This window comes from Pleurodeles waltl, chromosome 2_1 (assembly GCF_031143425.1).
Source record: "Pleurodeles waltl isolate 20211129_DDA chromosome 2_1, aPleWal1.hap1.20221129, whole genome shotgun sequence".
Taxonomy (NCBI): domain Eukaryota; kingdom Metazoa; phylum Chordata; class Amphibia; order Caudata; family Salamandridae; genus Pleurodeles; species Pleurodeles waltl.
The window spans coordinates 29,849,905-29,874,258 of NC_090438.1; the positions used below are offsets into that span (position 1 = coordinate 29,849,905).

At 47.3% G+C, this 24,354-nt stretch overlaps 1 protein-coding gene across 2 annotated transcripts in view; it reads right to left on the reverse strand.

Annotated features, from left to right (window-relative positions):
- The window catches only part of TAF1 (TATA-box binding protein associated factor 1), a 290,896-nt gene that overhangs the window by 38,037 nt on the left and 228,505 nt on the right, over window positions 1–24,354 (reverse strand). For both annotated transcript variants that reach the window (XM_069209109.1, XM_069209102.1), the window contains exons 35-36: window positions 23,724–23,840; window positions 18,735–18,869 (exon numbers count right to left, since the gene is read on the reverse strand). In XM_069209109.1, the coding sequence (XP_069065210.1) occupies window positions 18,735–18,869; window positions 23,724–23,840 (252 nt within the window). The remainder of the gene's footprint in view (window positions 1–18,734; window positions 18,870–23,723; window positions 23,841–24,354) is intronic.

Consider the following 24,354-nt stretch of genomic DNA (forward strand, 5'->3'; position numbering starts at 1 on the left):
CGGTCTGCTTGCAGGTAAGTACCCGCGTCTTCGGAGGGCGGACCAGGGGGGTTTTGTAGGGCACCGGGGGGGACACAAGCCCACACAGAAATTTCACCCTCAGCGGCGCGGGGGCGGCCGGGTGCAGTGTTAGAACAAGCGTCGGGTTCGCAATGTAAGTCAATGAGAGATCAAGGGATCTCTTCAGCGCTGCAGGCAGGCAAGGGGGGGCTTCCTCGGGGAAACCTCCACTTGGGCAAGGGAGAGGGACTCCTGGGGGTCACTTCTGCAGTGAAAGTCCGGTCCTTCAGGTCCTGGGGGCTGCGGGTGCAGGGTCTTTTCCAGGCGTCGGGACTTAGGTTTCAGAGAGTCGCGGTCAGGGGAAGCCTCGGGATTCCCTCTGCAGGCGGCGCTGTGGGGGCTCAGGGGGGACAGGTTTTGGTACTCACAGTCGTAGAGTAGTCCGGGGGTCCTCCCTGAGGTGTTGGTTCTCCACCAGCCGAGTCGGGGTCGCCGGGTGCAGGGTTGCAAGTCTCACGCTTCTTGCGGGGAGTTGCAGGGTTCTTTAAAGCTGCTCCTTGAAACAAAGTTGCAGTCTTTTTGGAGCAGGTCCGCTGTCCTCTGTAGTTTCTTGTCGTCGTCGAAGCAGGGCAGTCCTCAGAGGATTCAGAGGTCGCTGGTCCCTTTGGAAGGCGTCGCTGGAGCAGAGTTCTTTGGAAGGCAGGAGACAGGCCGGTGAGTTTCTGGAGCCAAGGCAGTTGTTGTCTTCTGGTCTTCCTCTGCAGGGGTTTTCAGCTAGGCAGTCCTTCTTCTTGTTGTTGCAGGAATCTAATTTTCTAGGGTTCAGGGTAGCCCTTAAATACTAAATTTAAGGGCGTGTTTAGGTCTGGGGGGTTAGTAGCCAATGGCTACTAGCCCTGAGGGTGAGTACACCCTCTTTGTGCCTCCTCCCAAGGGGAGGGGGTCACATCCCTAATCCTATTGGGGGAATCCTCCATCTGCAAGATGGAGGATTTCTAAAAGTTAGAGTCACCTCAGCTCAGGACACCTTAGGGGCTGTCCTGACTGGCCAGTGACTCCTCCTTGTTGCTTTCTTTGTTCCCTCCAGCCTTGCCGCCAAAAGTGGGGGCCGTGGCCGGAGGGGGCGGGCAACTCCACTAAGCTGGAGTGCCCTGCTGGGCTGTGACAAAGGGGGGAGCCTTTGAGGCTCACCGCCAGGTGTTACAGCTCCTGCCTGGGGGAGGTGTTAGCATCTCCACCCAGTGCAGGCTTTGTTACTGGCCTCAGAGTGACAAAGGCACTCTCCCCATGGGGCCAGCAACATGTCTCTAGTGTGGCAGGCTGCTGGAACTAGTCAGCCTACACAGACAGTCGGTTAAGTTTCAGGGGGCACCTCTAAGGTGCCCTCTGGGGTGTATTTTGCGATAAAATGTACACTGGCATCAGTGTGCATTTATTGTGCTGAGAAGTTTGATACCAAACTTCCCAGTTTTCAGTGTAGCCATTATGGTGCTGTGGAGTTCGTGTTTGACAAACTCCCAGACCATATACTCTTATGGCTACCCTGCACTTACAATGTCTAAGGTTTTGTTTAGACACTGTAGGGGTACCATGCTCATGCACTGGTACCCTCACCTACGGTATAGTGCACCCTGCCTTAGGGCTGTAAGGCCTGCTAGAGGGGTGACTGACCTATACTTGCATAGGCAGTGAGAGGCTGGCATGGCACCCTGAGGGGAGTGCCATGTCGACTTACTCGTTTTGTTCTCACTAGCACACACAAGCTGGTAAGCAGTGTGTCTGTGCTGAGTGAGGGGTCTCCAGGGTGGCATAAGACATGCTGCAGCCCTTAGAGACCTTCCTTGGCATCAGGGCCCTTGGTACTAGAAGTACCAGTTACAAGGGACTTATCTGGATGCCAGGGTCTGCCAATTGTGGATACAAAAGTACAGGTTAGGGAAAGAACACTGGTGCTGGGGCCTGGTTAGCAGGCCTCAGCACACTTTCAATTGTAAACATAGCATCAGCAAAGGCAAAAAGTCAGGGGGCAACCATGCCAAGGAGGCATTTCCTTACACAACCCCCCCCAAACGAAAGAGGATGAGACTAACCTTTCCCAAGAGAGTCTTCATTTTCTAAGTGGAAGAACCTGGAAAGGCCATCTGCATTGGCATGGGCAGTCCCAGGTCTGTGTTCCACTATAAAGTCCATTCCCTGTAGGGAGATGGACCACCTCAACAGTTTAGGATTTTCACCTTTCATTTGCATCAGCCATTTGAGAGGTCTGTGGTCAGTTTGAACTAGGAAGTGAGTCCCAAAGAGGTATGGTCTCAGCTTCTTCAGGGACCAAACCACAGCAAAGGCCTCCCTCTCAATGGCACTCCAACGCTGCTCCCTGGGGAGTAACCTCCTGCTAATGAAAGCAACAGGCTGGTCAAGGACATCATCATTTGTTTGGGACAAAACTGCCCCTATCCCATGTTCAGAGGCATCTGTCTGCACAATGAACTGCTTAGAATAATCTGGAGCTTTTAGAACTGGTGCTGAGCACATTGCTTGTTTCAGGGTGTCAAAGGCCTGTTGGCATTCCACAGTCCAGTTCACTTTCTTGGGCATTTTCTTGGAGGTGAGTTCAGTGAGGGCTGTCACAATGGATCCATATCCCTTCACAAACCTCCTGTAATACCCAGTCAAGCCAAGGAATGCCCTGACTTGAGTCTGGGTTTTTGGAGCTACCCAGTCCAGAATAGTCTGGATCTTGGGTTGGAGTGGCTGAACTTGGCCTCCACCTACAAGGTGGCCCAAGGAAACCACAGTTCCCTGCCCTATCTGGCATTTGGATGCCTTGATAGAGAGGCCTGCAGATTGCAGAGCCTTCAAAACCTTCTTCAGGTGGACCAGGTGATCCTGCCAGGTGGAGCTAAAGACAGCAATATCATCAAGATAAGCTGTGCTAAAGGACTCCAAACCAGCAAGGACTTGATTCACCAACCTTTGGAAGGTGGCAGGGGCATTCTTTAAACCAAAGGGCATAACAGTGAACTGATAATGCCCATCAGGTGTGGAGAATGCTGTTTTCTCTTTTGCTCCAGGTGCCATTTTTATTTGCCAGTACCCTGCTGTCAAGTCAAAGGTACTTAAGAATTTGGCAGCACCTAATTTGTCTATGAGCTCATCAGCTCTAGGAATTGGATGAGCATCTGTCTTGGTGACAGAGTTGAGCCCTCTGTAGTCCACACAAAACCTCATCTCTTTCTTTCCATCTTTGGTGTGAGGTTTGGGGACTAAGACCACTGGGCTAGCCCAGGGGCTGTCAGAGCGCTCAATTACTCCCAATTCCAGCATCTTGTGGACTTCCACCTTGATGCTTTCCTTAACATGGTCAGACTGTCTAAAAATTTTGTTTTTGACAGGCATGCTGTCTCCTGTGTCCACATCATGGGTACACAGGTGTGTCTGACCAGGGGTTAGGGAGAAGAGTTCAGGAAACTGTTGTAGGACTCTCCTACAATCAGCTTGCTGTTGGCCAGAGAGGGTGTCTGAGTAGATCACTCCATCTACTGAGCCATCTTTTGGGTCTGATGACAGAAGATCAGGGAGAGGTTCACTCTCTGCCTCCTGATCCTCATCTGTTACCATCAACAGATTTACATCAGCCCTGTCATGGAAGAGCTTAAGGCGGTTCACATGGATCACCCTCTTGGGGCTCCTGCTTGTGCCCAGGTCCACCAGGTAGGTGACCTGACTCTTCCTTTCTAGCACTGGGTAAGGGCCACTCCATTTGTCCTGGAGTGCCCTGGGAGCCACAGGCTCCAGAACCCAGACTTTCTGCCCTGGTTGGAACTCAACCATTGCAGCCTTTTGGTCATACCAAAACTTCTGGAGCTGTTGGCTGGCCTCAAGGTTTTTGGTTGCCTTTTCCATGTACTCTGCCATTCTAGAGCGAAGGCCAAGTACATAGTCCACTATGTCTTGTTTAGGCTCATGAAGAGGTCTCTCCCAGCCTTCTTTAACAAGAGCAAGTGGTCCCCTTACAGGGTGGCCAAACAGAAGTTCAAAGGGTGAGAATCCTACTCCCTTCTGTGGCACCTCTCTGTAAGCAAAAAGCAGACATGGCAAGAGGACATCCCATCTCCTTTTGAGTTTTTCTGGGAGCCCCATGATCATGCCTTTTAATGTCTTGTTGAATCTCTCAACTAAGCCATTAGTTTGTGGATGGTATGGTGTAGTGAATTTGTAAGTCACTCCACACTCATTCCACATGTGTTTTAGGTATGCTGACATGAAGTTAGTACCTCTGTCGGACACCACCTCCTTAGGGAAACCCACTCTGGTAAAGATACCAATGAGGGCCTTGGCTACTGCAGGGGCAGTAGTTGACCTAAGGGGGATAGCTTCAGGATACCTAGTAGCATGATCCACTACTACCAGGATGTACATATTTCCTGAGGCTGTGGGAGGTTCCAGTGGACCAACTATGTCCACACCCACTCTTTCAAAGGGGACCCCCACCACTGGAAGTGGAATGAGGGGGTCCTTTGGGTGCACACCTGTCTTACCACTGGATTGACAGGTGGGGCAGGAGAGGCAAAACTCCTTAACCTTCTGGGACATATTAGGCCAGTAGAAGTGGTTGACTAACCTCTCCCACGTCTTGGTTTGTCCCAAATGCCCAGCAAGGGGAATATCATGGGCTAAGGTCAGAATAAACTCTCTGAACGACTGAGGCACTACCACTCTCCTAGTGGCACCAGGTTTGGGGTCTCTGGCCTCAGTGTACAGAAGTCCATCTTCCCAATAGACCCTATGTGTTCCATTTTTCTTGCCCTTGGACTCTTCAGCAGCTTGCTGCCTAAGGCCTTCAAGAGAGGGACAGGTTTCTTGTCCCTTACACAGCTCCTCCCTTGAGGGTCCCCCTGGGCCTAAGAGCTCAACCTGATAAGGTTCAAGCTCCAAAGGCTCAGTTCCCTCAGAGGGCAGAACTTCTTCCTGAGAAGAGAGGTTCCCTTTTTCTGACTGTGTTGCAGTTGGTCTCCCAACTGACTTTCCTTTTCTCTTGGTAGGCTGGGCCATTTTTCCAGACTCCAGCTCTACTTTTTCACCCTGTGCCTTGCATTGTGCCCTTGTTTTTATACACACCAGTTCAGGGATACCCAGCATGGCTGCATGGGTTTTTAGTTCTACCTCAGCCCATGCTGAGGACTCCAGGTCATTTCCAAGCAGACAGTCTACTGGGATGTTTGAGGAGACCACCACCTGTTTCAGGCCATTGACCCCTCCCCATTCTAAAGTTACCACTGCCATGGGATGTGCTTTAGTCTGATTGTCAGCGTTGGTGACTGTATAAGTTTTTCCAGTCAGGTATTAGCCAGGGGAAACCAGTTTCTCTGTCACCATGGTGACACTGGCACCTGTATCCCTCAGGCCCTCTACACTTGTCCCATTAATAAAGAGCTGCTGCCTGTATTTTTGCATGTTAGGCGGCCAGGCAGCTAGTGTGGCTAAATCCACCCCACCCTCAGAGACTAGAGTAGCTTCAGTGTGGACCCTGATTTGCTCTGGGCACACTGTTGATCCCACTTGGAGACTAGCCATTCCAGTGTTACCTGGATTGGAGTTTGGAGTGGAACCTTTCTTGGGACAGGCCTTGTCTCCAGTTTGGTGTCCAGACTGACTACAGTTTCGACACCAGGCCTTTTTGGGATCAAAGTTTTTACCCTTGTACCCAGGATTGTTTTGTGAAGAGGCTCTGGGCCCACCCTCCTGTGCAGGTTTTTGGGGGCCTGTAGAAGACTCTTTACTATTTTTATTTTTGGCTGTCTCACCACCTTTCCCCTGGGGAGGTTTTGTGACCCCTTTCTTTTGGTCACCCCCTGTGGAAGTTTTGGACACCCTAGTCTTGACCCAATGGTCCGCCTTCTTTCCCAATTCTTGGGGAGAAATTGGTCCTAGGTCTACCAGATGCTGATGCAGTTTATCATTGAAACAATTACTTAACAGGTGTTCTTTCACAAATAAATTGTACAGCCCATCATAATTACTTACACCACTGCCTTGAATCCAACCATCTAGTGTTTTTACTGAGTAGTCTACAAAGTCAACCTAGGTCTGGCTCGAGGATTTTTGAGCCCCCCTGAATCTAATCCTATACTCCTCAGTGGAGAATCCAAAGCCCTCAATCAGGGTACCCTTCATGAGGTCATAAGATTCTGCATCTTTTCCAGAGAGTGTGAGGAGTCTATCCCTACACTTTCCTGTGAACATTTCCCAAAGGAGAGCACCCCAGTGAGATCTGTTCACTTTTCTGGTTACACAAGCCCTCTCAAAAGCTGTGAACCATTTGGTGATGTCATCACCATCTTCATATTTAGTTACAATCCCTTTAGGGATTTTCAACATGTCAGGAGAATCTCTGACCCTAGTTATGTTGCTGCCACCATTGATGGGTCCTAGGCCCATCTCTTGTCTTTCCCTCTCTATGGCTAGGATCTGTCTTTCCAAAGCCAATCTTTTGGCCATCCTGGCTAACTGGATGTCCTCTTCACTGGAGTTATCCTCAGTGATTTCAGAGTTGTTGGTCCCTCCTGTGAGGGAACCAGCATCTCTGACTATTATTTGTGGAGTCAGGGCTTGAGAAGCCCTGCTCTCCCTAAGTAGGACTGGAGGGGGGGAATTTCCCTCCAAGTCACTATCCTCATCCTCTGAGTTGCCATCCTCAGAGGGGTTGGCCTTTTCAAACTCTGCCAAAAGCTCCTGGAGCTGTACTTTGGTAGGTTTGGGGCCCATTGCTATTTTCTTTAGTTTACAGAGTGACCGTAGCTCTCTCATCTGTAGATGGAGGTAAGGTGTGGTGTCGAGTTCCACCACAGTCACATCTGTGCTAGACATTTTGCTTCTAAAAGTTGGAATACTTTTTAAGAATCTAAAACTGGTTCTAGAATCTAATTCAAACTTTTACAAACTTTTAAACTCTAAAAGAAATGCTAAACCGGATCTAACACAAGGCCCTAGCAGGTCTTTTAAGAATTTAGAAAACTTTTCAAATTGCAAAAATCAATTTCTAATGACAATTTTGGAATTTGTCGTGTGATCAGGTATTGGCTGAGTAGTCCAGCAAATGCAAAGTCTTGTACCCCACCGCTGATCCACCAATGTAGGAAGTTGGCTCTGTATGTGCTATTTCAAAGTAAGGAATAGCATGCACAGAGTCCAAGGGTTCCCCTTAGAGGTAAAATAGTGGTAAAAATAGATAATACTAATGCTCTATTTTGTGGTAGTGTGGTCGAGCAGTAGGCTTATCCAAGGAGTAGTGTTAAGCATTTGTTGTACATACACATAGACAATAAATGAGGTACACACACTCAGAGACAAATCCAGCCAATAGGTTTTGTATAGAAAAATATATTTTCTTAGTTTATTTTAAGAACCACAGGTTCAAATTTAACATGTAATATCTTGTTTGAAAGGTATTGCAGGTAAGTACATTAGGAACTTTGAATCATTTCAATTGCATGTATACTTTTCAAGTTATTCACAAATAGCTGTTTTAAAAGTGGACACAGTGCAATTTTCACAGTTCCTGGGGGAGGTAAGTTTTTGTTAGTTTTACCAGGTAAGTAAGACACTTACAGGGTTCAGTTCTTGGTCCAAGGTAGCCCACCGTTGGGGGTTCAGAGCAACCCCAAAGTTACCACACCAGCAGCTCAGGGCCGGTCAGGTGCAGAGTTCAAAGTGGTGCCCAAAATGCATAGGCTATAATGGAGAGAAGGGGGTGCCCCGGTTCCGGTCTGCTTGCAGGTAAGTACCCGCGTCTTCGGAGGGCAGACCAGGGGGGTTTTGTAGGGCACCGGGGGGGACACAAGCCCACACAGAAATTTCACCCTCAGCGGCGCGGGGGCGGCCGGGTGCAGTGTTAGAACAAGCGTCGGGTTCGCAATGTAAGTCAATGAGAGATCAAGGGATCTCTTCAGCGCTGCAGGCAGGCAAGGGGGGGCTTCCTCGGGGAAACCTCCACTTGGGCAAGGGAGAGGGACTCCTGGGGGTCACTTCTGCAGTGAAAGTCCGGTCCTTCAGGTCCTGGGGGCTGCGGGTGCAGGGTCTTTTCCAGGCGTCGGGACTTAGGTTTCAGAGAGTCGCGGTCAGGGGAAGCCTCGGGATTCCCTCTGCAGGCGGCGCTGTGGGGGCTCAGGGGGGACAGGTTTTGGTACTCACAGTCGTAGAGTAGTCCGGGGGTCCTCCCTGAGGTGTTGGTTCTCCACCAGCCGAGTCGGGGTCGCCGGGTGCAGTGTTGCAAGTCTCACGCTTCTTGCGGGGAGTTGCAGGGTTCTTTAAAGCTGCTTCTTGAAACAAAGTTGCAGTCTTTTTGGAGCAGGTCCGCTGTCCTCTGGAGTTTCTTGTCGTCGTCGAAGCAGGGCAGTCCTCAGAGGATTCAGAGGTCGCTGGTCCCTTTGGAAGGCGTCGCTGGAGCAGAGTTCGTTGGAAGGCAGGAGACAGGCCGGTGAGTTTCTGGAGCCAAGGCAGTTGTTGTCTTCTGGTCTTCCTCTGCAGGGGTTTTCAGCTAGGCAGTCCTTCTTGTTGTTGTTGCAGGAATCTAATTTTCTAGGGTTCAGGGTAGCCCTTAAATACTAAATTTAAGGGCGTGTTTAGGTCTGGGGGCCAATGGCTACTAGCCCTGAGGGTGAGTACACCCTCTTTGTGCCTCCTCCCAAGGGGAGGGGGTCACATCCCTAATCCTATTGGGGGAATCCTCCATCTGCAAGATGGAGGATTTCTAAAAGTTAGAGTCACCTCAGCTCAGGACACCTTAGGGGCTGTCCTGACTGGCCAGTGACTCCTCCTTGTTGCTTTCTTTGTTCCCTCCAGCCTTGCCGCCAAAAGTGGGGGCCGTGGCCGGAGGGGGCGGGCAACTCCACTAAGCTGGAGTGCCCTGCTGGGCTGTGACAAAGGGGGGAGCCTTTGAGGCTCACCGCCAGGTGTTACAGCTCCTGCCTGGGGGAGGTGTTAGCATCTCCACCCAGTGCAGGCTTTGTTACTGGCCTCAGAGTGACAAAGGCACTCTCCCCATGGGGCCAGCAACATGTCTCTAGTGTGGCAGGCTGCTGGAACTAGTCAGCCTACACAGACAGTCGGTTAAGTTTCAGGGGGCACCTCTAAGGTGCCCTCTGGGGTGTATTTTGCGATAAAATGTACACTGGCATCAGTGTGCATTTATTGTGCTGAGAAGTTTGATACCAAACTTCCCAGTTTTCAGTGTAGCCATTATGGTGCTGTGGAGTTCGTGTTTGACAAACTCCCAGACCATATACTCTTATGGCTACCCTGCACTTACAATGTCTAAGGTTTTGTTTAGACACTGTAGGGGTACCATGCTCATGCACTGGTACCCTCACCTACGGTATAGTGCACCCTGCCTTAGGGCTGTAAGGCCTGCTAGAGGGGTGACTGACCTATACTTGCATAGGCAGTGAGAGGCTGGCATGGCACCCTGAGGGGAGTGCCATGTCGACTTACTCGTTTTGTTCTCACTAGCACACACAAGCTGGTAAGCAGTGTGTCTGTGCTGAGTGAGGGGTCTCCAGGGTGGCATAAGACATGCTGCAGCCCTTAGAGACCTTCCTTGGCATCAGGGCCCTTGGTACTAGAAGTACCAGTTACAAGGGACTTATCTGGATGCCAGGGTCTGCCAATTGTGGATACAAAAGTACAGGTTAGGGAAAGAACACTGGTGCTGGGGCCTGGTTAGCAGGCCTCAGCACACTTTCAATTGTAAACATAGCATCAGCAAAGGCAAAAAGTCAGGGGGCAACCATGCCAAGGAGGCATTTCCTTACACACATCCTCACCACAACCAGGATTTCCCTCTAGAGCCACGACTTATGGTGTCACCAGAAGCCCCTGCAAGAGCCACATCATTCATAGATCAGGATCCCCTGCAGAGCCTCACCCAAAGCACTCTCCAGGGCCACCTCCTAAGCACCATCCTGAACCCCATTCCTGAGCCTCAGTATTAGTACCGTCAAGAGCTACTTCTGAAGCACCATCAATGGTCCCTGAGCGCCAGCCGGAGCACAATGTAAACCACATGCAAAGGTAAGCACTCTGGAGAGCTCCATGCTAAGAACATAAGCATCCTCAAGAGCAGCACACGAAGAATACTTGAGAGCCCATCTAAGCACCACCCTCTAACTTTCTTATTCTCAGAAAAGTCAACAGCTACATTCTACGGAGTCTCCAGGGCACCAAAGTCACATCCTAAGCTCCATTCTGAGCATCGCCCAGCATCCTAAACACAATGCACAGCTCCCTGCAGAGCTCAGCACAGTTCAGCACTGCTTCCACAGCAGCGTGCCAAGCATCCATAACAAGTACTGTCCATCAGCTCAACCCAAGAACTGCCCTAGGAATATTCCAGAGCACAAGCCTAGGCATCCTAAAAAAAGCTAATCTAAGCCACCTGAAGAAGTTCATCTAAGCCCCTGCAAAACTTCATCTTAAGCAGCTTTCGGTGGTCATTATTTACATTCCCTGGATCCTCTCCAGGGCCAGATGGAAGCTTCCTTCCAAAAACCTGACAGACCCTTCCCTACAGAGCCCGATCCCAAGCAACCTTCAGACCCTCACTGCAAGTACCAGACAGTAGCTTAAGCAGCCTCCATAGCACCATCCCAAACTCCGTTCAGAGACTCTGATCAAATCAACATTAGGATCGCAAAGACCCTCTTCTTCATCTCAATATAAGCACTCCACATAGGTCAGATACTAGCTATGTCACTCCGTGTCTATAGTGTTATTTGTATGTTGACCACTGACTTCGTGTCGCACCGCTTGGCACTTGGCTCAGCTGCCCACCGTCACATTAGTGGTCACCAGTTACAGACTCCATTTTGTTTTCAGCTTAGCCTTAGCTTTACTGCTTCACTGCCACGTTAGAGGTGTGAGTAGTTTTCCGTACAAACATGTTATGCAACATGTTTTCTATTTCTGCGTTTTCTCCTTCTCACCAAAGAGCTAGGACATATCACCGAAGAGCTAGGACATAATATGGGGGAGTTAGTCAGTCAGCACAATAAGGATGTACTAGACTGATGTTTATGGTACAGCAGGAAACGGTTTGACTTTGTGAGGGACGCCTAGGGATTTTGGCCAATTCCCAACGTGTTTCTTTCAAAGCTTACCTAACTAGCCAGCATTTTTTAATACTTCTCAATGGGAGGGGTTTTCCCGAAAGCTCCTTCTCCTGTTCTTTAAAATATCAAAGATGACCCTCATCGACAGTGGCAGATTCAGAGACCTCAATCAGGATTCAGATGTTGAATGCCTGATATAGATTTCCCGTGAGGGCGGAGATCTCTCTTTCTCGCAGTTGAACGGGGTCATCGGCTTGCTGGCATGACAAAGATGAAGCACCTGACAGGCCCTACGGTGATGCATTTTTATTCATTATTTGCTTTGCATTGTGTATGAATATATATACATATATCAATATCAGTGTTTGTATTCTTGCATGTATATATTTGCTGTTTATAGATTGAAGATTCTTTATATATGGTCTTACTTCATTGTTGCACATTTTAAAAGTACACTTTTTGCTATTCAAGCCTTCCTTCATGAACCTTGCGAAAAGCTATGATAAATGTCTTCTTCAGATTAAGAAGTGTATTCCAGAGCATTTTTTCGACTCCTTTCAGTGTGTATATTTTGGCTCAGTCAAAAGTAAAGCAAAATAGCGTCACAAGCTTACGATGTAGCAGTGCCTGGATCTAACTTATGTATTCTCATGTCACATTTCGGCTCTGACTACTCCCACTGCCCCAGAACTCTTGACTCGAGGCTCTGCTAATGACTTAGCTCTAGCTATGCCAACCTTACCACCCACTGATTGGACACCACTCCTATGGCAGAAGAGACAACTCACCTACCTACAACTACCATTTTCCTTCGCTGTTATCTTTCATAGATTCACATGCTTGGCACGCCATGGAATATAATGATAGCATAAAAAGCCTGAGAGACTTTAAAACAGTGTCACTTTAGTGGACTAATTCCCTCACTAGCCCTGATCGTACACACTCCCAAAGACCATATCACCTCAGACTTCCTGCACAAGTGTCAAAACCAGAGAATATTTAACGATAAGCCTCTATCCGGGCAAGACGGAAGAACGTATGTGGATTTATGAAAGAAACCAACACTGGAGAACTGTCGTTACCAGGTAAATAACTTTGTTTCTTTTCCGTCATTGGATCGTTCATAGATTCACATGCTGGAATTGGAATAGCAAGCTTGATCATAGACTACAATCATAACACTGTGGCTGGTGGATTAATAATAGAATGGCTCATCCTTATAAGAAAAGATGATGCCGTACTGATCGTCCCTCTGCCACATCTCTGTCTGTAACGGCTCCAAACTGCAGTGATGAGTAAAGATAAGGCTATTCTTGCAGGTAGCTGTCGCATATGCCAGTAATGGGCCCTCCTGCTCAGGGGGTCACTGACGCAGCCATCTCCCTGATGGAATGTGCCGCGGCTGACTTTATCGGCAGATGTCCTGCTTTTATGAGAGAAGGCAATTGCTGCTCCTGCCAACCTTGAGATTCCTTGAGTCGGTGAACAATATAAGTAACTAATCAGAGTTTCTGCATCCTTTTGTTCTGTCCAGACAGAACTTTAGACATCTGCGCATGTCCAGAGAAGCCCTTTCTGCTACATGAGTAGGAGTCTGCAAAAATGATCTAAGGACTCTTAGTTCATTAAGGAGAAGTTCTGTTGAAAGCTTAGGCATGAACCACGGATTTGTGCACTCTATCCTTAGAGGATTGGAAGTGTTTTTTTATTTTTATTATTGTAAATGGCTGCTTACACTCTCTACATGTGCTAGATCCAAACGTTATGACAAAATCTGATGAAGTAGTTCTGAAAATGGGTGTAGGCTGATGGATGAACACTAAGAGCATAATCTCTCCCGTTTTGCTGTACACGTTGTGCTAGTGGACAGTGGTATGAATTTAGGAGTCAAGTTGAGAACTTTGAAGGTCCCAGAATGTGACGAAGAACCTGCCTGTTGTTCCCACTGAGGAGGTTTGCTGGTGACGCCGACAGAATAGGTGGTACGTCTGCACATTATAAGGAATCCGTGAACCAGTATTATTTGAGCCAGGTTGGGGGTGATTAAGATCATCCGGCATGGTTCCCGTTTACTTTCTGTGATGATTTCTGCTATCCATGGGACAGGACAATCATTGGATATGTCTACGGCTATGTGATCAAAAGATCAAAATGCATTACTTCACAGTCCTGTCTGCAATTACCTGCTTGCGTTGAACTGGCTTTTCTTGTTTGCCTTTGCTGTGGACAGGTCTAATTTTAATTGCTAACATACATCAAATGCTCTCCTCATCCGAATAAAGTTCAGTTCCCACTCATGGCAACGCTGTCTGTTCCAGGCAGATGTTTCGCCTTAAGAAATATTTTGTGTCATTCTCCATCAAGAGTACCTGAGATCTTGGTTCTACATGTTGGTTGATGTAGAAGAACAATGTTGTGCTGTATGTTCAGATTAACACTGATGAATGGATTGTTCATAGCAGGAATAACCAAAGGGCTCCCCTGACAGCCCTCAGTCCTTACACGGTGATGAGCATTTGTTTTCTGTGTGGACCACCGCCGTCTGGCTGACGGTTCTTGAGGATGGGCTCTCCATTCCTCCAATGAGGATTCCAAGGTTAAGACAAAGTTTGCTTTGGGTGGAAGAAACAAATGACACCTTCCTTTGATTGTTGATATCCGTGACTAAGGGCCTGATTTAGAGTTTGGCGGATGGGTTATTCTCTCACGAATATGACAGATATCCCATCCGCGTATTACAATATCCATGGGCTATAATGGGGTTGTAATACACCGGACGGAATTTCCGTCATGTTTGTGACGGAGTCTCCCCCCTCCACCAAACTCCAAATCAGGCATAAAGTCCTGTGCCTAGTGATTTTCACTGGGTAGTTCCCATCCGCCTGGCCTGCAGCTGTTGTAGGATGCTGATGGTGGCTTCCTACAGGCTTTTTGTTGTTGCTACTAACCATAGTAGTACGGATGGTATTGGGTCTGCTGTGCCTAGTAAGGTTGGTACAAAAATGTTGCTTACCTGTATGAATAGGTTTGTAGCTTGAAGTGCTGAAGACTCATGTGCTTTGTACTCTCCTCCCACCTGGCTATGGGAGGTCATGTTGTTTTTCGTAGTAGAGTAGTTTGAAGGTGACCCCTGACAATGCACGAGAATGCACAAGAATACCAACTGCTCCTTAGATTGTGTTTCCCCATATGGATGAGAGTATGTACGTGTACTGATATTAAGCAAGGCAGGCTATGTACACTACAGTAATGCAGAAATGTATTTTTGAGTTAATCAAAGTTAATAAAAAAAAGTTTTTCTGTGAGCTTAGATTAGGAGAGGTGGGAGGGTGCATGCAAACCTAAATTATTAAAACCTGTAAAATAACTGTTACAGTAAATACAGTTTTCAACATATGCTGCTGTAGATCACAGGCTTTGTATAGACTGAAAAGCAGAGCCATTCTCCCTAATGTGGTGACTTGGTAGCTGTACCATACGACGTTTGAAACAAACTATGAAGTGCAGTTTGCCCGACTCGTGCTTCTAGGCAGGCAAAAATGTCCACCCAATAATACTTGTGGAAAGTGTGGATTGGAGACCATGTTGCAGTTTTCCTTAGGTCTGCAAGTCAGACATTACCTAGGAAAGCCCCAGTGGCTTCTTTGTATGAGAATAATGTGCTCTTGCCACAGAATGTAATGAGTTTGTGAGTGTGAGGAAGCCATTTTACTTGTGTACTGGACACAGGTACTGTGTACTGGACACTACCTATGTCCAGCTACATAATGGTAACTCCGAACCTGGGCATGTTTGGTATTAAACATGTCGGAATCAACAGCCCAGCCTTCTAGGGTTTTCCAGGCAGCCCAAGCTGCTGCCACCCCTCAGACAGGTTTCTGCCCTTCTGCTGCTTGACCAGCTCAAGAAGGGGAAGGCAGAACAAAGGATTTCCTGTGGGAGAGGGAAATATGTGTTACAAAGCTTGGGAGTGGTAGCCTCCCCAAGCCACTGGTTTGCATCAGCCCAGGGACCCCGGTCCCTGCTCTGGCACGAAACTGGACAAAGAAAAGAGGAATGACCACTCCCCTGTCCCTCCCACCCCTGGGGTGGTGTCAAGAGCTCCTCCAGGTGGCCATTTGATTCTGCCATCTTGAAACCAAGATAAGCAGAGGACCCTGGGAGCATCTGAGTTGCCAGGTCAGGCAGGTACACGTCACAGCCCCCTCCTGATAGGAGGTCACCCTGCTATGTGACCAATCCCTCTTCCTGGGCTATTTAGGGACTCCCGTGCTGGTGGGTACTCAGATTCGATGTGCAAGACTCCACCAGGACTCCTCTACATTGTTTACTTTGATTTCTGGCCACTGGAACCTCAATTGGACTCTTCTGGAACCAACAAGACTGCAACTCCGGAGACGACTTTGCTTTGCAATACTGTTTCTCCAGCCCCTTCCAGTAATTGCAACATTTCCCCGACTGTGCATCCTCTGGGGTTAACGAGACTCCAGCCAGCACCAAGAAGCAAGAAGGAATCTCCCTTGGAGTGAAGGAGCCACTCCCCTGCATCTGCAGGCACCTATAGCAACAACGTCCGAATGCATGGATCTGCTCTCCTCTGGAACTGTGTGGATCCTGCATCACAGGTGGTGGTCTGGAGTGGCCCCCCTGGTCATCTCTGCCGGCTGCCCAATTTGGGAGATGGTGGGCCCTTGCCTCTCCTTGCAGGGCAATACCCCTGTGCACTGCATCTTTTGCAGCTACTAAGGCTTGGTGTCTCCTGCTCCAAGGGATCTTCAGGCTCTGAGTAGCCCCAGCCCTCAGCACTTCTTCCTGCCATGCACAGTCTCCGCTCTGCTGCTCCAGCGACGTGGGACTCCTTTTTAGGTGTGCTGACTGGGCATCAATGTGACTTAACTGTGCCTACTGCCGGTGGGTTGCCTGTGGGGGCTGCGACTGCTTCTGTCGGCTCTCCCGACTGCTGAGGCTCACTCCAGACTCCCATCCAAGGGTCGAGTCCCCTGGGCCTTGCTTGTCCTCCTCAGCCTTGCAACTCTTCTTTTGCACCTCTTGCATTTGCCAAAGCTTGTTGGTGGTTCTCCTGAACCACTGACCATCTGCAACCCGACAACCGACGTGGGACACCATCTGCCGCGCTCCAAGGGCTTCTCTTCAGCTCCTGGGCTCCACAGCTAGTCTTCTTCCCCCGTCGGCCTGGTTCTGCCTCCACAGAAGGGTGGGCACTGCCTCCTGCCCCCAATGGACACTCCATCGTGGACTGGACTCTGTCCCTTTCTTTTTGCAGGTCCTATTCTTTCAGAATCCACTGACTGGTCCTGTTTTTGTACAATCCTTTTCCTAAGCTCTCCTGTTAGTCCTTGGGAAAACCAGGTATTTACCTTTATTTAAAAGCAATCACAGACATGGTGGTCTGCTGACACTACCAAGCCACCATCCCTGGGATTTTCGCGATTTCCAGCGGGTCGCAAATTGCGACTTCCTCAATAATATAAATGAGGCAGGTCTTTTTGCGACCCACCGGGAAGCACAAAAGAAACTCAATGCAGTTTCTTGCATTTGGAATTGCGATTTCCTAATCGCGATTCGCATGGAATCGCTATTCCAAATATACGTACATGTGGCCCCTAGTGTTGTGTACTATAATAAAGTACCGTTACTTTAGTACACTGTGTGGTTCCTTCGTGCGCGATAAGGTCCAGTGAGGCTATAATGTTACTGCAGGAGCTCTGCACGTCTCCTAGGTAACCTCGGCTGCTCATCCACAGCTACCCCAAGGGAGCCTGGCTTCCAGGCACTAACTACAGCTCACTAAAAGGGGTTGTCCGGACCTGGGAGCAGGTGTAAGTACCTTAGGTACCCACCACGCACACGGCCAGCTTCCTACAGACAGGACAGTCAGGAGGATATTTGCTGTCAGTTTTGTTTTTCTTCATTGATTGGGGTATCTGGCAGTGTTGTAGACTTCAGCATTGTAGAGGCTATCAACGAAGAAGACAATGATGGCCTGACCTACTTAGCTTGAGACAAAGCTGATATCACTGAGGCAGCTTCAGGTTTCCCCTTCATAACCTTGGACTCAGGTGGAGGCACATCCCTGCTAGATTAGCCAATTGGTCCACAGAAGATGGCTTTTCTGTTAAGGCTCATAGTGGCAATCATATCAGGCTGGTCGATGGCTGGGATGGTCAGCAGGACATTTGTCGTCAGTTGTTTCTTTTTCAACAACAACGGAGCATAGTAGGGGTAGGCCGCAGTGTTGCAGACTTCGGCACAGTTGATAGTGAGCGGTCAGCAGAGAAGACATCGATAATTTGACCACCTTAGGCTGAGGCGAAGCTGGTGGTGGCAAAGAGGCAGTTAACGGTCTTCTCTTCTTAACTTTGTGCTCCGACAAGGGAGGCGTAGACCTGCTAGATTTCTTGTGTGCCTTTTTTTTTTTTTTTAATCACCCTGAAGTTTATAGGAGATGGAAGCCATTTCATCCAAAGAAAAGGACTTCTTTATTTGACAGTATTCAACTGGCACTTGTGTGCTTTTTTTCTCATGCGTGGAAGGAGCAATCTGGCCTGACATCCCCAGATGAGGAGGTGTCAGATGCTTTAGATTTTGCTCCCACTTCAGAAGCCTTGCCTCATGATCAGTGATAGTTTTGGCTACACATTTTCTGCAGTCTTTCGCTCTGTATACGGCGTGAAGACAATTTGTGAACATTGTTGCCACAACCACGTCAGGTGCTGAAGATGCACCTTTTGAAAAAGGTTTCAATTTTAAGAAGACCTCTCAACTAATCTGAAGGTTGTAGTGTGTAAACCAACAAACACACACACACCCATAGTTCTGGAATGGATTTTCAGAAGAAAATTACAGACCTATCTGTCTAAAAAGAGGGTAAAACTCTGGCACAAACTTTTCACACGGCCTGAAGTACAAATATGGGGTAATGGGCTACTAAATGTGACACACACTGTTTTAAGGCCTTTAAGGCTTTTATGCTCTCATACTGCTTTTGTGAGGTTACAGAGGGACTTTGGTCTTGACAATAGGGAATGATTTAGCTGGCGAATACCTCAATCTAGATTCTGGCTGTTGGACTCTAGACACTGTCCCATGATCCCACAGTGCCCGTTCTACAGTCAAGTCATCCTGTGCTGCCATTAGATCTTGGACACTCAAGACCCTCTCTGTCCCAGAATCCTTCAAGGCAGTCTATAGCTATGCCTCTCAGCACGTAGGCCCTCTATTCATTGTATAGGATAGTCCTTGCCACATGGGGAGTGGATCACACGCATACAGAACAGCACAGCAACTAATTACAAGAACTTTACTGTTTGGACTCAGAGCCGACTAAATGGAGGGTGAAATTGCTTTCCATACAGCATGGGAGTTATAAATACCCATCATCTAAGAAGTACATTAACTCCTACAACGTTTTTAGAAGGCAGGTATGCTGTCCCAAACAGCTCTCTGCGCCCACACCAGCCAGCCCCAGTGACTCGCACAGGTCTCACCTCTGTCATTCCCAATCCATCTTCACAGCACTCCCATTACAATGCTACAAAGCCATAGATATCTTCCACATCTGTTCTACTTCCAAGCAAGGTCTCTAGTGCAGCTCTGCGTTCAGCTTACCATGCGTCTCATGGCCCCTCGCTTCTCTGGCGTGTTTGTGGGAGTGTCTCCGGACAACAAGTTGTCTTCATCCTGGTACATGGAGGCATCGTGGGACATACTCATCGATGTGTTGTTGTCATAGTAATCAGGAGGCTGCATCACATATGTGAACAACATGAGTGGAGAATGGAGCAAGGAGACAAAGACATCATCGTCCTAATTTATCACAAGCACCTTGTCTTTTCACAGAGTGGAAACTATTGAACATGTCGTCCTTTAAAAGGACGGAGAAGAGACAGCCAAGGAAGAGACTGCGATGTGGTTCCAACTGAACTGAAGTATAAGTACTCTAAAGGCAGGAAAGAGGACTCTTTACTCGCATCTAATGTTCTACCCTGAGTTCCACATCATTGTCAGTCCTTGCAGTAGAAAAAAGTAACAATCTCAGGCTGCTGGCATTATACACCCACCGCCCTTCACCACGCTAAAGGCTGAAGGCCAGCAAGGCCTTCTAGGGTGCTCATGAGGCAGGGGGCACTGGGTTCACAAAGGCTTAAGAAGAAGGGTGGATCTGAGAGGGGGGAGGGGGAGGAGGTGGGAGAGAGAGAGAGAGAGAGAGAGAGAGAGAGAGAGAGAGAGAGAGAGAGAGAGAGAGAGAGAGAGAGGGAGAGGGAGAGGGAGACAGGGAGGGGACAGTGATATGCAGGCCTAGCATACAAAGCTACAGATATTTTGAATTAAAACTAAAGCAGCAGATCATGCTGGGTGGTGGAAAACAGGTTCAGAGACATGTAACCCATGGATTCCTTGAGGAGCATTACCCTGCCAAGCAGCATCAGTAAGAATGAAATAGTAATGCTTGTTAAAGGCATGGTCGGATGCCAAAATGACTGCTCCGGTGGGTTCCATTCAGGGATTCAGCCCTCAAGTCTTACGACAACTGACAATGGAGCAGACCAACAGACATAAATACATTAGACACACTATGAAGAATATATGACAATCGGACAGATGTCACACATCACATCCCTCATGGCTTATTAAATGACATCAATGTGGAGCTCTCAAATGACATCGCTGATGACATCATCGTTGATACTTATATTCACATTGGTCTATAAACCTTTAGATAATTTTAAATAACAAAGTTTGCAGTAAAGGGCCTACAACCACATACAGCTATACGTAGAGTGCGCACATGTCTGCATCTACAGAACAGAAATAACGTAGCCTGGAGACAAGCCGGACTCAGTATGGCGAAAGATATACAGTGCACACTTTACATACAGGTGAGGTTTTCAATCCAAGAATTGCTCAATGTTAAACAAGGTAGAGACTGAGCACAACTAGAGTGACTTGCAGAAGCACATTTGAAATAGGTTGGGACTTAAGTCCAAGGCCTGTTGCCAAAAATATGTTACGAAAGCTAAAGCTTCTATTTACCATAAATTAACCACCTGTGAATGTCTGGGCACATGCCCATGTTAAACAGTTGTCATACCATGCTAAAGAACATTTCTATACAAACTGGAGGTTTATATTTAGAAGCAATGACTGGGGCATGGCCATGTCGGGTTTTCACTCACGGCTTGCACCATGACGAACAAGTTACTTACCATTGGTAACAAGGGAGAAATTCTAAGGTAAGGAATCTGAAACTAGACGTCTCTATCAGATATGCAGTCTACGATGGCAATATGTAGGGGGGTCCCTTTGGGTGGCACAATACATACTGCAACCCTTAGGGAACCTCTCTAGCAGCCAGGCCCTAGGTACCAGGGGTACCATTTACTAGGGACTTACCTGGGTGCTAAAGTGTGTGGCAAATGTAACACAATCAGGCTTTTAGCTCTTTTTAGGGGAAGGACACTGGCACTGGGGACCTGTTATCAGGAGCCCAGTGCACCTCAGTCCTAAAACCTCAGTACCAGTCACCAAAAAGTGGGGGTGACCATATTCAAAAGGGGCACTTTCCTACACAGTCCTGTAAGTCATTGATAAGTGACTGTGTGCAGTATATGTTTTTTCTCTAAAAGATTACAATACCGCATTACTATACAAATGCAGTGCATTTTCTATTTCTTGTAAAATCACTAAGTCGAAAAGTACTTATCTAAGATCGAAGTTCTTGGTGTTAAAAAATATATAAAAATAAGTGTTAAATATCTAAATTAGTCTTGAGTTTCTTCTTGAGTGTGTGTCTCATTTATTGACTGTGTGTTCAACAAATGCTTAACACTACGCTCTGATAAGCGTAAACTGCTCGCCCACACTACCACAAAAGAGAGAATTTTGGATTATTAATTTAAGCCTCCATCAATCACTGAGGGTTGCCTATCCTGTCTGCATAGTGTCCCCCTACATTGGTACACTACATAGATAGCCAGCTTCCTACACCTGGGATCACCCAGGGGTTTCATACCTGTTTCCACCACAAACTGGAAGTAGGTTGACTGCACAAAAATTAGGAAAAATGGGTTACCTCTTTGAAAAATGTCAAAACTGTGGTAACAAATTGTTTTTTCGATTCGGCGCGGTATGTTTTACTGAAAGCTGGGAAGGTGGTGATTTCATCGGAGCAATCCTTTCCTTGATGCCATTTTCAAGAAAAAAACAGGCCCTTTTGTGCGGCTCACTTCTTTCCTTTTCTTTTTTTAAACAAACTAAATGGAAAAAAGGTAGCAATCGCGCCGGTGAAGTGAGGTCCAGATCCCACAGGAAAATGTTTTTGTTTCTTAAGAACTTTGGAAGCGTTAACGAATCTGCACAAAACTTTCACGAAAAAAAGGTCATCCAGTTTGGACCCTTCATGATATGTTCAAAGATTCGTGAAGTGGGGGCCCAAAAAATGTGGGGTTCCTAAAGCGTGGTTTCTCATTTTAAGGAAAGTTGCTCACTAATGCAGACGGAAACACTAAATGGAATTAAACCACATTTGGCTCTCATCTGGAACTTTACTCAAAAAGAGTGTTCGTGTTTGGTGTAAATCCTCTCAGTAGTTTGAGAAATTAGTGTTTCAAAAGGTGCTCAGTGTTGTAGATATCTCGACCATTAAATGCATGGAGAACCTGTGGTATTGTAGATCCTACCCGATTCCAAAACAAAATAATACAAAAATCAAACTTGACGGGCCTTGAAGTTGTTTTCTCCTGTTGGCAATTTTTTTACTGTAGATCCGGAGAAGGATCTGCTGTGCAAGAACAAACTGGGTGAAAATGTTGCCACACTAAATACAGGACTCGAGGGCACGATCTGCAAGTGCTGAGAAAAGTTGTGGAAGAGCATATAAAGGGCATTAGAGCGGAATCCAGTGAGGCACACCCACCACGTGGTTCCCCCTAAGAACTACCACGGTTTCACCAGAGCAAGCTTTCCTGCCATGGTGCTGCAGTCCCATGCGAGCTTTTATATCATGCTTCAGGATCCAGAGTACAGGTTCTCGTACCACGGATCCGGCACCAGCCACGTAACCTTGCACAGCACTGTGGCACCTTGGTAGGGAGGCTTGCACCAGGATCCCAGAATCAAAAGAGAAGGGTGGGTTTCTGGATTTAGCTAGGAGTTATTCAAGTGTTTTCTAAAAGCAATCAGCTGATGATGGAAATAATATTTGGAAACATGCAGGACACATTTCAATCGGTGAACTCGTCCACATTTGAAAGATGTCACCCTTTCGTCACTGGTATCCATCTGCCTACCAAACAAAACACCTTCAGTGGCGTCCCCTACGCTTTAACCTTCGACACCCTCAATACAAGTATTCGTTGTCTTTTTACCTTAATGAGACCACCCTCTTAAACACTCACATGACCCCCAGTTTTAAGATAGGACGCTGACAGGTATCCATTAGACTCTGATAAGGCACCTAGCAACCACAGCTTATAACTTGTCCGTAGCCCTGTATGAAGGATATTTAACACGAGCACGTACTCAGATATCCACTTGTATAGAGCACTGGGATGCAGGCTGACAGTACTTTCACTGCTGTGGGTCAGGAGAGGATAATTTAGCTGCAAGTGCTTTTGAAATGGGAAGCCTGTGTTTGAAAAAATAACTTCTTGGGCTTTCAGCTTACAAATTGGGACCTTTGTTTACTTTTTAAAGTTTTGTGAGTTTTAATCTTTCTAAACTTTGGACCTTTGCAAATGTTGATGTATCTGTGTACGGATTATGTCACTATGTGCTAAGATGTCTCTTTCGTTGTTCAGACTATTTTTGTTGGCTCCATTCCTGGGATGTCGGAGGAGGGAGCAATTTAAGGAGATAGCTTTATACAAAAGTATTAAGGCAACATCACCATTTCTTCCTTATGCTGTGCAATTTAGGAGTATCCTTGGAGTGAGATGGTTTTAAACCCCATAGGGCGGTTTCTCTACCTTGAGAGAAACTAAAGTAAAATTTCAGTTGGCAACTGAGAGATAACTATACCGATGTCATAAATGTATTACTTCCCAATAATACTGACATCTCATCTTCACTGGCAATGAATGACTTAATGCTGCCAAAAATAATTACAATTTTCATTTTCATAATTAAAGAATTCCTATTAGTCATGAAGCTGTGAAATGTGCTTTAGTGATCAGATGAGTGCATCAATTAATAAACATCCCTAATGTACGTGAGCTTATCAGAGGTGTAATGATCAGTACATACACAAGGAGAGACTTGTGAAGATATTAATATGGGGAGCGCAGGTAACCGAAGAGGGATGGCGTCAGAACTAACCTCTGCCGGTGAAACATACAGTTTCCCAAGATGTCCTGTCTCTCCTTCTGAACTGATGAAGTACAGAAAGAAGGAAAACAGTGGTGAGTGAATGTGCCTGTTAGGGGTGGAGAAGGAAAAGATCAGGCACTGTTAGTACAGAAAGAGAAACCCTGAATTTGACACACAGACACGCCGGCTTCCAGCTACAGTGAGCTTCAGTTTTCTCATTCCTTCAAAGCACACCAAGGTGCTATCGAGTACAGCTGAAGTGAGGTGAACGATGGCGCACGGAACACTTACCTGCGGCGTATACGGTCCAGGCGTCATCGGCTCAAAGCTCTCCAGGTCTGCTTCATCCAGAGCGGCTTCTTTCGCAGTGGAGATGTCCTTCTCTAGTTGTGTCAAGTGTTCATCGTACTAGAGGATGAGCAAGAAAATAACAGTTCAGGCAGATGGCGAAAAGTGTACGAACAATCAAAAACAGGTACAGGCACTTACCCATAATACTGGGAATTGTCACAATCCCTCACAGGCTGTGACTGGCGAGTTATCTTATGCCTAACGGAGGACCCTGAGCTTCACATCCAGAGGTAGGACGGCTAAAGACTATACTGGGTAACGATTTGGGTACTGTTGTGTCCTAAACCTTCAACCCTACAAACCAAGCCCGGAAGCAAAACTGACATTCCAGAAATGTGCTGCTTTGAGATACCAGAGTACTCAGAGTGAAACAGTCTCTGGTAACTCTGACCTAATCCAAAGCAAAGTAACATCTGACATCTAACATTTAAAGATTACCAGAAGTATCGATGATGGTTCTAGCTCATCCAGGGAAGGTGGGTCTGTAGGAACGTCACTCTTTTTGTCATGGTTATCCCCACTTTGTGCCCGGTGTCAGTGTGCTTAGACTGTTTTCACTACAATCTTGCTA